The 14,091-nt window shown below is 40.9% G+C and overlaps 1 protein-coding gene across 1 annotated transcript in view; it reads left to right on the top strand.

Annotated features, from left to right (window-relative positions):
• Positions 1 to 14,091, top strand: part of ptpn9a (protein tyrosine phosphatase non-receptor type 9a) — a 169,706-nt gene that overhangs the window by 138,002 nt on the left and 17,613 nt on the right. The window contains exons 7-9 of the mRNA XM_059640095.1: positions 236 to 314; positions 3,844 to 3,994; positions 11,196 to 11,403. Of these exons, the coding sequence (XP_059496078.1) occupies positions 236 to 314; positions 3,844 to 3,994; positions 11,196 to 11,403 (438 nt within the window). The remainder of the gene's footprint in view (positions 1 to 235; positions 315 to 3,843; positions 3,995 to 11,195; positions 11,404 to 14,091) is intronic.

The raw sequence follows: 14,091 nt of genomic DNA on the forward strand, positions 1-14,091 counted from the left end.
AGTGAATGCTACCGTGTAGATAACATTTAGCTGTTTGTTCTGAGGGAATAGGAGAGGAATGTCTTTAGTCTTGTTTTTTTTTAAAACCTCTCCTTGGATAGTACAAGATTGAAGGTGGGAGGGGAACGGGAAAGATTATTTACAGAAGCACACTGCTGTGAAATTTCAAACAGGACTCTATAATCTATCACAGTGTTTCCTTATCAAACTCTCAACCTTATATTTTCTACCATAGGACCTTTAGAAAAGACATACAATGATTTCTGGAGAATGGTATGGGAACAACATGTACTTGTTATTGTCATGACTACAAGGTAAGCAGGACTACTTCATTGAGAAACTATATTTAACACAATGCATAATGGATTTGGCACATGTGGTTCTGAAGTGTTGAAGTTTTGGCTGTATGTTCTAAAGACCTTAAGATTTTACTTAATAGTGACAGTTAAACTATTTGAAAGTGGTCTGATAAGTTAATCATTACAAAATATTTGAAAGTAACTGGATTGTCCTTTGTGTCAATTCTTTGCCGTGAGTACTGCAAATGGAATTTAATTTCCACATTTGTCTTACTCTTAATACATGCGAGTAGTAGAGCAAGAGCAAAGAAAGATGTGCTTAGGTGGAGATTACATTTTTTAAAAAGTGAACATGCCATAGAACTTTACCCTTTCAAACATTATACATCTTTTCAATTGCTGTTGGCTTCATTTCTGTAGTCTTATATATATATGTCTAAACAATTCAGAGAGTATCAGTGTTCCACCTTGCAAGGTGCTACCTTCTTGGATCCTTCTACTTCCTTGAAGGAGTTTATGATGATTCTGTCCCTGGGGTTGCAGTGACTCAAGTGGTGCCTGCTCTGTAATAATTGGGCACCAGACAGACTTTAAGCCATGGAATCTTAGTTCTAAGTATGCAAGCAATATGGAGCCTGCACTCTTGTTCGCAGTTTGTGGAGGGTGGGGTCGTTGTGTAGTGTGGATTTCAGAGTTATTGTGAATGTTTCCAGCTGCACTGCCTCGTCTTTTGAATTGAAGAATAATAATGTGGCTCTGTGTGTCTCATGTCCATCCAAGGGTTTGCAGGTTTCTCTTTGTTCCTTGAGTGGAAGCCTTTTATTTGGCTTCCCAGTTATAGAGCTGCATTTTCCAGCAATGAATTTTATTTGCCCCCATGCCTCAGAAATATGCCTCATTGATGGCAGTCGTATTCTTCCATACATACACTGAGCTTTCTGTTCCAATTAGTGACAAAACTTCTTCACAGTCTAATTAATCAAGTGACCTCACCAGACTTGGGCTTAATGTAGCTGCAGAATGCTTCTTGTATCGTTGTCTTCTTTGGTACCCTAGACAAAGGCAGTTTTATTTCATTCAGATAACCTGCTTCGGCACATAGAAAACAGCAACTTCCTTGCAGTTCTTGTAACTCATGTCCATTTAAACAATTGCAATTCAATGTCGCTGTCACTGGAGCCGATGCCTTCATCTGTCCTCCTTGGATGAAGATTGCTTTGGTCTTCTTGGGTGAGTTTGTAGCAGTGAGAAATCCCACGATTAGCTCGACAAAGCTATGTTTTAACTTGTTCTTTTGTGTTTGTGCACCAAGTTTGTACCTGGTGGCTTGGTGACTCAGAAGTACTTTATCAAACTCTGCTAGCAACAGCAACTACTAAGGTTCCCATTAAACTGTGTATATGCACACCCTCAAAGCAGGCAGAAAGATACTGGCAATGCTTTGTTCCATGTTAAGGCCCTCGCAAAACTTCTTAAAATATCGTACGTTGAAAAAGCTGGCCATACTTTGTATAACAGTTAAATTATAAAGGGATCATTGGTGACTAAGCTTCAAAAACATTTATAAATATTTACAAGTGAAATACTTTTGAACATCCTGAATTGTGAAAGTCATTATAATATTTTGTGCATCAGAAACAGAACCTTTTGAGATAACCATTGTTGCATTTCTGTCATTATGTTGTTTACTGATTATGATACCAAAGTCATAAACTTTTCAGGCAAAAATAATCAATTCTCCAATCAACTCATCTTACAGCAGGACTTCTCAAAGTAGGTATTGGAACCCCAAATGGGGCCCAAAGCTCAAATTTTGGGGTTGCACCCTCCAAGTCAGCAATGGCTGCCATGAGTCTCTAACCAAGTTACAAAGGCTGCGCTCCTGCTTGAATAGGTACCTGCTCTCTCAGCAGCTCACTCCACCAGCTCCCACAGGTCACTCCACTCACCCGCACATCAAACTCCACTCTCATGGGCGGAATTCCCTTCATAATGCCATGTGGATCAACCCACAGCAGGTGGAATGCAACCGTTCAAGAAGGCAGCTCTCCACCATCTTCTCAAGGGTGACTAGGGACAGGCAATAAATGCTGGGCAGCCAACAACACCCTCATCCCACAAATGAATAAAAGAAAAGATTTCTCTGCACTGCCCCGTCTGTTCCCTCACCACCCTCCTAATTCTTCACATCTCACTGAGGGGCTCACAACAAATTACAAACCTCAAACAAGATCATGGACTGAAATAGTTTGGGAAGGAGATATGGGCCAGGAGTAGGCAGGTGGGATTAGTTTAGTTTAGGGTTATGTTTGGCATGGATTGGTTGGACTGAGAGGTCTAACTCTGTGACCAAGTACTGTCTTAGTGGATCTCAAATAGAGTATGTGACCAAAGAGTTGGCTGTTTCCTCAGACTTTACCATGAGCCCCTCTGGACTGACCCACAATTAACTGTTTACATGTGAAATAAAGTTGCTGCATCTGTTGCTAGTAACTAGGTTGAAACCAGCATTGTACTTGAAATGCAAATAAGCATTCCATGCGTATTAAACCAAGGCACCCAAGATCTACGAAATAAAGTCTCGACTTCATCTTGGCCAAAAGCCAGAAAAGAGATTGAAGAGGATGTTTGCAATTCTGGCAAATTAAAGATGCCAGTTTTTTCATATTTGCTGCATTATATCATGATGTTATTCCATTGAACAGTCAAAAATAGATATTGTGGGTAGAACAATTTATCTTTATTATTGGTCCACTAAGAGTGATAGGAAGGGACTCAGTGGATTGACAATGGGAGCGACTATATTTCACTTCAGAGCTACCATGCAATTGAAACAATGGGGCACAAAGACCATTTACGATCATTTGTCAATGTCGTTAGAATGTCTGATGAGGAGAGGGATGCGCGTGCTGGAGCATAAACAGCACCCTTAAAACCATATCTTGTTGTATATCAGTCAGTGCAGGGCACCAGAGAGGATTTAAAAAGAATTCTGTAGATGCTGAAAAATCTCTGTGTAGTGATATCTATTACTTTCTTCTCTCACCCTCTCCTGAATGGCATTAACGTGGAAAAGTCTGTCCCTTCATTGCCTGTTCCTCTGCTGAGGGTGACCAGCATTGAGGTATCAGTTCCTTTTTTCCTGGCAATCTACCCATTTGAAGTCAATATGGGAGAGTGCTTTTATTGCCTCCTTTTTTCCAGTATCAGATTGATTTGGTGTAACCATTTACTGAAGGATGCACCCATATTGGTTGACTTGTAGTTTTTCTCCCTTTGACTCTCCAAAGGACCAGCTGAGAATTAATTCAATGTCAGAATTTCCAGTTGTGAACCATATTCTGCCTATGGCATAGTCGATGCATGTTCAGGTCCTTTTATGGAAATTGCCTCTATTCAATAAATTTATGAAGTAGTTTAGTGGCTGCAAACTGTATCCCAAAAAATGGAGAACTGAAGATATAATATTCCTCCTTTCTATTCCTCCTTTTTCTATAATTTTGTCTGCATGCAATTTTTTTAATGATGTGTTTCATTGCTTTAGAATTGATGAGAGTGGCAGGAAAAAATGTGGTCAGTACTGGCCTCTGGACCAGAACATTCGAGGAAACTATGGACTTATTTCTGTCAAAAGCCTGGCAGTAGAAAACTTTAAACATTATAACAAAACAACACTAGAGATTCAGAATACGGAGGTAAGGGATCATTATTTTATGATGTGTGCCTGTTTAAAATGCTTATTGAATAGTTGAACTGAATTGACAATTGAACGATTCTTGAATACTGAAGTCTCAGACCTGCCTTTTAATCCAATATGCTTACTGTTGGTTGATTTGCCTTAATACTTGTTCCATTTTGTTTTGAGAGAAGGGAATAAGAACTAACTCAACTGCTTTGATTTCATTCAGAGTACAGTGCATCTTTGGCACTTGAGGCTATGGTAGGTTTGATGGTGGGCATTTGGCCTTGAATAAGAGGTTCTTGCTGTTACAGCCAGAACGTTAGCAGGGCACTTGTGCTACTTTCATGTCAGCAATAAAATAGAAACTGCTGGAAATACCGAGGTGGTCACTGTGGAGAGTGAAACGGTGTAGTATTTAAGGCTGATGACCTGCTAACTTGGCGCATTTTCTGTTTTTATTTGATTTACTAGCACCTTTGCTGTTTTGTGCACTCATATTTGGTTATTGAAACTAACCATTTCTCCGGTTCAGTACTAACCTTTACTGCCGTCAGTCGTCATTGTAACATTTCCTTCACTTGTTTTTGCTAATTTCCTCCAGAGTTCTTGATGTATGTTATAATCATTTGAACATCTCCAGCAAAGCCAGCATTACTGCCCAGCCTAATTGGTCCTTGTGACATTAATATAGTCAGCCCTTCACGTGCCCCACCATTCTAGATCATGTCTGATCATCTACTTTAATGCCATTTTCCCATGGCAGGAGTGAAGATCCTCCATGTAAAACTACTGTGGTCCATACAGTGAAGGTGTTTCTACCCTGCTGTAAGGATGGGAGTTGCAGACTTTTGACCCAATGCTGGTATGTGTCCCAAGTCAAGATGGCATGTGATGGGATTTATATACATTCTGATCTCATCATTTTAGCTGGAGTGGTTTGGGAGAATCTGTCACATTAGAGGATCAGTAGTGATTGTTTGTCATTGTTTTGAAAGCTGAGTGTTTTCCTTTGTAAAATGAAGTGCAGGATTGAAAATTAGATGTACTGCTGACCCTGAGATTCCCTTTTATAAGACTACATTTCTGCAGTCCCTCATTAAATGACAGTATGCGGCTGCCAGTGAAACTGAGCCAGAAAGCTTCAAACTCACTGACTTGCTGAGTTTATCTGATCTCTAGCAGAGAGGCAGTCAGAATTCCAGAGGATTCCAAAAGTGGAAACTGTAATAAACTGATCTGGTTCCCACATCTGATCCGGGGAAGAGTCAATGGGTGATGAAGTGCTTGGGAATTGGTTTGTTGTGAAATAGATTGTTAACAGTCACTGCCTTGTCAAACACATCATCCCAGGCATGGTGAAATTAGCTAAGGGAAAAGAGTTAGTACTTGTAATGCTACCACAAAAGAAATTCTAATTGAAAAGAAGAAACAGAATGAATCTGCCACAGTCTCTATGGTATAATCCCATATGGTTTAAATCACATTTTATAGCTATAGAATATTACTTTCTTTCCATTCGTCTAATGTAACGTATCAGCCATAATTTTATTGAATGCGAGAACAGGGTTATCATACGGCCTACTTTTTCTATTATTTCTTATGAATGCAGAGTTCCAAAGAAATGAATATTTAAGCACACGCAATGTATCAGATATACAACTGAAACTGACTGAAGTTTATCCTCAAACAAAGTTTTTTGTGTCCTGGTTTTTGACTGGTGGTTTAGTTGTGTGTTGAGTGCATCATTCCCGTGGTTTATGTTGGTCAGTGTAATTTACTCAGTTAATTCAAAATTATAAAGATTGTGAACTCTTACTTCAGTAAGGCGTTTGATAAGGTTCCCCATGGTAGGCTGCTGGAGAAAGTGAAGTTGCATAGGGTCCAGGGTGTACTAGCTAGATGTATAGAGAACTGACTGGGCAACAGGAGACAGACAGCTGCCGTGGAAGGGAGTTTCTCAAAATGGAGAACCGTGACCAGTGGTGTTCTACAGGGATCCGTGTTGGGACCAATGTTGTTTGTGATATACATAAATGATCTGGAGGAAGGTATAGATGGTCTGATTAGCAAATTTGCAGATGACACTAAGATTGGTGGAGTAGCAGATAGTGAAGGGGACTGTCGGAGAATGCAGCAGAATACAGATAGACTGGAGAGTTGGCCGGAGAAATCGCAGATAGAGTTCAATCCAGGCAAATGTGGTGCATTTTGGAAGATCCCATTCAAGAGCAAATTATACAGTAAATGGAAAACCCCTGGGGAAAATTGATGCACAGAGAGATCTGGGTGTTCAGGTCCATTGTACCGTGAAGGTCACTACGCAGGTCAGTAGAGTGGTCAAGAAGGCATACAGCATGAATTCATTCATCGGACGGGGTATTCAGCACAAGAGTTGGCAGGGCATGTTACAGTTCTATAGGACTTTGGTGCGACCACATGTGGAATACTGTGTACAGTTCTGGTCGCCACATTATCAAAAGGATGTGGATGCTTTGGAGAGGGTGCAGAGGAGGTTCACCAGGGTACTGCATGGTATGGAGGGTGCTAGCTATGAAGAGAGGTTGAGTAGATTAGGATTATTTACATTAGAAAGGCAGAGGTTGACCGGGGACCTGACTGAGGTCTGCAAAATCATGAGAGGTAAAGACAGGTTGGATAGCAAGAAGCTTTTTCCCAGAGTGGGGTCTCCATTACTAGGGGTCACGATTTCAAGGTGAGAGGGGAAAAGTTTAAGGGAGGTATGCTTGGAAAGTTCTTTACGCAGAGGGTGGTGGGTGCCTGGAATGAGTTGCCAGGGGAGGTGGTAGAGGCGGGCATGATAGCATCATTTAAGGTGTATCTGGACAGATACATGAATAGGCAGGGAGCAGAGGGATTCGGATCCTTCGAAAATGGGCGACAGGTTTAGATAGAGGATCTGGATCTACGTAGGCTTGGAGGGCCGAAGGGCCAGTTCCTGTGCTGTAATTTTCTTTGTTCTTTGTTCTAAACAGGAGTTTTATTAAAAGATCCATAGACTTAATTCAAACAGTAGAAATTGTCAGCATGCTGGAGTGTTTGTTTCCAAGACTTGTTCTCCCACTGCATCCCAGTCTTTCCTTTTCTTGTGGGCATTGTTCCCTGGTTACCAGGTGTCCTCTGCTATCCTGTCAAGCACCTGCTCATCAGCTGAGTGTTTTGTGCCGTGAGTGCTTGCAGACTGTTCCATTATGTAGGTAGTTGCACTTAAACACATTGTGTTGTCCTGGTATTTTTGACTCATACACATCAAACATTTCAGTACTCACGGCTGCCTTGGCTAATGTTGACTGACTATGGGTGGAACTTACAGCCCTGTGTGCCTCACTAATGGGTGGTACAAAACAGAAGTTGAACTGTGAGGAGGGTGCAGAGATGGCTCAGTAGAGCTTGGACAAGTTGAATGAGTGAGCAAATGCATGGCAGGTGAAGTATAATGTGGACATATGTGACATTTTTCACTTTGGTCGCACAACCAGGACGGCAAATTGTTATCTGAATAGCGATGGATTGGGGTGGTGGTGGTGGTCGACTTTACAACAGGGGTAGGGATGTGCTGCTTCCAGTGTACTGGTCGATGAGACCACACTTGAGGTATTGTGTGCATTTTCGGTCTCCTTACCTGCAGAAGGATGTTCTGGATACGGAGGGCGTGTAACAGAAGTTTACCATAATGAATTCTGGGATGGTAGGATTGCAATGTGAAGAGAAACAAGATCAGTTAGGATTATATTCACTGGGGTTTAGAAGAATGAAAAGGAATCCCGCAGAAACCTATAAAATTGTAATAGGGCTTGATAGGATAAACAAAGGAAGGATGTTCCCGATGACGAGAGAGTCCATAACCATGAGTCACAGTCTAAAGATACTGGGGTAGTAGGTCGTTTGGGACTGACGTAAAGGGAAGTTTCTTCTTCCAGAGAGCAGTGAACCTGTGGAATTCTCTACTAAAGAAAGTGACTGAGGCTAAAATATTGAATATAAGAAGATGATACATCTAGTTCTTAAGGAATCAAAGGTGTGGCACTGAGCGGGATGATGGCCTTGATCATAATGAATGGCAGGTTCAAAGGGGTGAATAGCCTATCCCTGTTCCTGTTTTCTATGAAATGGTGGAAGGGGCACTGATTGAAGGGTTTTAAATTGAAATCTTCAACTCTCAACTTCTATTGTATCAACTTAGTCTCATTTTATGAGTTTGACATGTTTTGGGATAAAGCCACATTTAATAATGATCAGTTCACCAAGGTACGTAGTAGGAGTAAGTAGGCTTTTCGACCCCGGAGTCTATTCCACCTGGCTGTAATTTTAAGATTTTTTTGTTTTTTTGCTTCAAGCAGTTAGATTACAGCAGCCCTCACCCTTTTCAAGACATAGGGAAAGGGACCATGTTAATACAGCTTATTTTCCTAATTCGACCTAACCGAGACCTCATATTATTCTGGTGAATCTGTGCTACACTCCCTTTGTAATCTTCCCGAAGTACCTTTAATCGGTGAGATGCATAGGTGCTGCCGCCTTTTCAGTTGGATGTGAATAATCCACTATTTGAAGAGCATTATGGGAGTTCCCTAGTCCTTCAGTCAAATATTTGTCTCTCAAACAACATGAGCAAAAATACATTATCTGGTTATTATCACTCGTGCTTTGTGAGATCTTGCTACATTCAGGTTGACTGCCACTATTCGTTTATATATCTTAGATAAAAAGTTAAGAAAGATTTATATATTGACTTCAGAACATCCAAATGTGCCCCATATCAATTAAATTCTATTGAAATTTGGTCACTGTGTTGATGTAAGACTACTAGCAATTTTCACACAGCAAGCTCCCATAAGCAGGAATGTGATAGTGACCAATTGAAGGGTACATATTGGTCAGGACAGTGAAGGGAAAAAAAAAGTCATCTCTTCTCCTTCACAGTGCTGTTATGCTACCTGCCTTCTTTCTTCAGAGAAAACAAAATTGCACAGTCACTCATGCACAGTAGCTTAAAGACACAAATTAGGCACTGCCTGCACTGGAAAATTGTATGTCTCAATGAGGTCACCTCACTTTCTTCTAAGCACCAGAGAGCATAAATACAATTTAATTCGGTGACTGAGCATCACAGGGACGAATCAAATTAACCTTTACTGTAATGCCTCCAATGCAAATATATTCTACCTTGGATATGGAGACCAAACTTCATGGTTATTTCAGATGTGGTCTCACCAACGCACTGTATAATGTAGCAATATTCCCCTACTACACTACAAATCCTTTGCATTAAAGACTGACGTGCATTTTCATTCCTAACTGCTTGTTGTACCTGCATCCTAACTTATGAGTATAACCAAATCCAGAAGATGAAGGACAGTTGAGTAACTTTGAACTAGAATGCTATAGCGGCAACTGTAAGATAACAAAATGTGGTGCTGGATGAACACAGCAGGCCAAGCAGCTTCTCAGGAGCACAAAAGCTGACGTTTCGGGCCTAACTGTAAGTTTTCTTCAAAGCTAATCCCTGGTATCCTGTAATGGAATCCATTGATGAAACGCCATAAATGGAGAGCTGCAATGAGCAATCAAATGGATCAAAACTAGGGAAACTCTGGTCTATTTGTAATCTAGCCAAGGTGTCCAAAGTTAGTGGATTTTTGCTCACATCAAGATTCCAACCATCCTATGAATTTTGGATGAAAAAGAATTCCATGGCCCTGCACATAGTTTCAGAGATGCAGCAGTTATGACTTCCTCAAAAGGGAACAAAAATCATGCTGTAGAAACAAGTTATTTCCCTGTTGTCTGAAGCAAGGAACATCCCCATATGCATTCTCCTGAACCACCTACTTCCTGCACCTGAGAAAATCTTCCCAGAAAATGTGTGGCTGTAGACCTTCCAGAACACCTCTGTTGTGGACTTTTGTTGTCAAACAAATTCAAAAAGAAAATGTCAAGAACAGCACCAGGTAGCCTTCACTGCATCTAACAACCTGTTAATCGTGTGAAGATTTGTGGCAGAAATTAGTCAGCATGAATGGACCTTGTCCATGAATTGATAATGTCAAGATAGACTTGAGTATTAACATCCAAAAGTTTAGCACTTTTTAAAAAATGGTTCTGTTTTTCTATTCCTATGAATAATTTATAATTCCCCATGTAATGCTCCATCATGTACCATATTTCCTGCTCACTTAACCTGTCCATATCATTACACTTTCTAGCCTGCTCAAAATTTACATTCCTACCTAACTTTATATCATCATCAAACTTAGATACATCACCCTTCATCTGCGTCATTAACATAGATGGCAAATAGTTGATGCCCCAGTACTGTGGCAACCAATGAGTCACGGCCTGACAACTTGAAAATTCCCTTTTTATTCCAATCATCTGCTTGTTGTACTTTAACCAATTCACTGCAGATGCTAGTATGTTACCCTCAACTCTGAAAGTCCTTATTTTTTCTATTAGCCTTTTTATGTGGCTCTCTAGTATGTGCCTAAATCCAAAAGCACTAAATCTACTGCTTTCCATTTATCAACCCTACCAGTTACAATCTCAAAATCTTACTTACCAAGCAAAATTTCCCTCTGCTTAAACCATGTTGACTTTAATCATACTATGATTTTCAGATTTTTTTTTGTATTGTTTAGATTCATTTAAGTGCAGCTTTCAGCACTTTCACTACATGTGATATCATAGAAGGCAGTGGTGTAGTGGCATTGTTGCTGGACTATTAAACCAGAGACCCAGGTAATGTTTGTGTCCCTGGGTTTAAATCCCACCATGGCATATGGTGAAAATTGAACTAAAAATTTTTTTAAATGATCTGCAGTCGAGCAATGACCACGTTGATTGTTGTTGGAACCAGCCTACTTCACCAATGTCTTTATGGAACATAACTATCCTTAAGTCAGCCACCAAGGTTAGTACAAAAGCATCTCCAGCTAATGTTGCCATACCAAGTACGGCATGGTCAACAGGCTTGCACTCCTACCATGACCATTATGGACTCTTTGATGGTGATCAAGGCAAGTCACATCCATGCATTAGTTCACTTTAGGAGCTTCAGTAAAGATTGGTGAATTAGTTGCTTGCCCACTCAGCACAACCTGCTGTGAGTGGAAAAGGAAAAAAATTGTTTAAGAAAATTATATATCACTGAGCTAAAAACCCTCTTGTGCTGGTTTTAATTTTCTTTTCTCTTGCAGTCCCATGAGAGACGCCAGGTGATTCACTTCCAGTACCTGAGCTGGCCAGATTATGGAGTCCCATCTTCAGCAACAGCTCTCATTGACTTTCGGTCAGCTGTCCGACACCAGCAAGGTCTTTCTGTCCAAAGCCTGGGTAACCGGTGGAAGGGACACCCTGGAGGGCCACCCATCGTTGTCCACTGCAGTGCTGGCATTGGGAGAACTGGTATTGTATAAAATAACAAAAACCTGCTATGTTGCTGATTTAAAGGGACAGAAGAGAGGCAGAACTCTGAGGCAGATGTTTGACATTTCCTTGTGCTATTTTTGCACAAAATAGGAAAAATTATGAAACTTAGCAGACTTTAGTGCACTTAACAGAGGTGACAGTTATTAGTCTGGTAAGCAAGGATTTTTTTTATATTGAGAATTATCTGTCCTTAGCCGCCTTGGCCTTTCTGATCTGTATCAGCCATTCACCTAATTCCTGTGCTTCTAATCTAACCAATAGGTGAAGTGTGAAAGCTGGCCTGTGTATTTTTTAAATTCACTCACGGCATTTGGACAGTGTTGACTGGGCTGGCATTTATTGCCCATTCCTAGTTGTCCTTAATAATTGCTGGTGGGCTGCCTTCTTGAACTGTTGAAATCCATTTGGTGTAGGTACACCCACCGAATTTTGACCTAATGACTTTGAAAGAATAGTTCACTTTCAAGTTTACAAAATACCTACTATCTCACTTTTTTGTTATTTAATCTCTTCATTACACCCTGAACCCTCACCACTTCAGTTACTAGTTATTGCATCTAAACATGATAATCACAAGAGCAGATGAGAGGCTGGGGAAATATCCATGGCAAGCAGCTCTCATACTGACTGCTCAAAGTCTGTCCATAACCTACAACTTTGGCCTGTGATGGAATATTCTTCATCTGCATGGGTGCAGCTCCAATAACACCAAGAAGCTCAATTACATCCAAAATAGAGCATCCTGCTTGATTTGACACATCATCCATCACCTTAAACGTTCAATTAATTCAACAGCTGCAGCGTAAATCATCTGCAAGGTGCACCACAGCCACTTCTGAAAGCTTCCTTGACAGCACCTTCCAAAACTCTAGCCCTGTACCAGCTAGAAGGACAAGTGCATCAAGTAGATAGAACTGCACCTGAAGGTTTCCTTCCACGTTCCAACGTTTCCTTCCTAACCCTAACCCATCATGCTCACCTGGACCTACAGCACATGTTTCTTCCTGTTGGATGGGACAGAATTCTCAACCTCACTGTGAGCATACATACACGACATGGACTGCAATGGTTCAAGAAGCTGATTCACCACCAAACTCTCTGCAATGAGTAATAACTATGCCACTGTGCCAGTTACACCCACATGCTGTAAATTTGAAGAAACTAAATACCATAGTTTCATTTCTGTTTCCAGTAACTTATAGAGAGTGTAAGTTTCAATGAATGTTAACAGTTTGAGCATCTATGGCATTTAAGTTCCAAGATTCTGGCAGTGTTTATCTAATATCTGAAATCTTGACATCTTGATCACTTGACATAGCATTGCCTTCTTTTGTTCTCTAATCACCCTTGACAGGCTACGTCATGAACAGAACACCAACTCTTTGGGCCAGCAAGAACTGCAGATGCTGGAGTCAGAGACAGCATGGTGTGGAGCTGGAGGATCACAGCAGGCCAGGCAGCATCAGAGGAGCAGGAATGTTGACGTTTTGGGTCGGGACCCTTCTTTAGAAAGAAAGGGCCTGACCCGAAATGTCGACTTAACTGCTCCTCTGACACTGCCTCGCTTGTTGCGCTGCTCCAGCTTCACTCTGTGTTGACATCAACACTTGCTCTGCTTTGCTGTTTGGTGCTCCCTGGTGGTAAAACTGCACATCATCACTGTTGACCTTAAACTTATAGTGCAACATGTATAATTTTAGTTTACAGTGACAGTGTTTAGAAGTAGTGTTTGCAGTGTGGATTCAGGATATTTAGCTCAATTGTTCATGCCTGAAATTATATTTTACATTAGCATCCTCCTGACATACTTCACCTCACTCAATGAACATATCATTGGCCTACTGCCTGACCTGTGTCTTAATCCAACTTGCTATAGAATCATAGTACGGAAGGGGGCCATTCAGCCCATTTAATCTACATCCTGTCTTTTGACGAGCAATCCTGTTAACCCGCTTCCCTAACTCTTTCCCTGTATCACTGCAATTTCCTCTCCTTCAATTAATGATTCAAGTCTCCTTTAAAATATTATTCAAATTGGATGCACATGCTTTCCGGATCCTAGCTACTCTTTGCATAAGGAAGTTCTTCATAATGCTTTTAGCAATCGCCTAAATTCTGTGCCCTGTGCAATGTCTTAATTCTCCAGTTGGTGGAAAGTTCAAATTCTCACTACTTTCTGGATAAAGATTCCTACTGAATCACCTCTTTGATTTAGTAGTGATCTACTAATGTTTATGCCTGCCTTAGTTTTGGGCTACCACGTAAATAGGAACAATCTTCTAATCTATTAAACTCATTCATAATTTTAAAATCCTATATCTTACCATTCTGTCAGGCTTCACTTTCCTAAAGGAAAAGTACACCAGCCTGTTTAATCTAGCCTGATAGAATGTAGGGTTCTTCAGAGGCAGAACTGCAAGCTTCTAGGATTGAGAGAATGATAGAATGGTTATCCTCACAATCGGACAAAAACTTTGCTCAGCCTGGACCATGCGGTTGTCGGTGTGCAGCGGCTGCCCCATGTTTAAAAAAAAATGCCCTGTAAACAAAATTATGTTTGGAAGCTGAAACATCAGGACTCCCATGGACCATCCCAGCAGCAACAGACCTGAACATTACACTGCCAGCATTGCTTGGGAAGTCTGGCACTATGAAACGGACATT

The sequence above is a fragment of the Stegostoma tigrinum genome, chromosome 36, assembly GCF_030684315.1.
Source record: "Stegostoma tigrinum isolate sSteTig4 chromosome 36, sSteTig4.hap1, whole genome shotgun sequence".
NCBI classification, from domain to species: domain Eukaryota; kingdom Metazoa; phylum Chordata; class Chondrichthyes; order Orectolobiformes; family Stegostomatidae; genus Stegostoma; species Stegostoma tigrinum.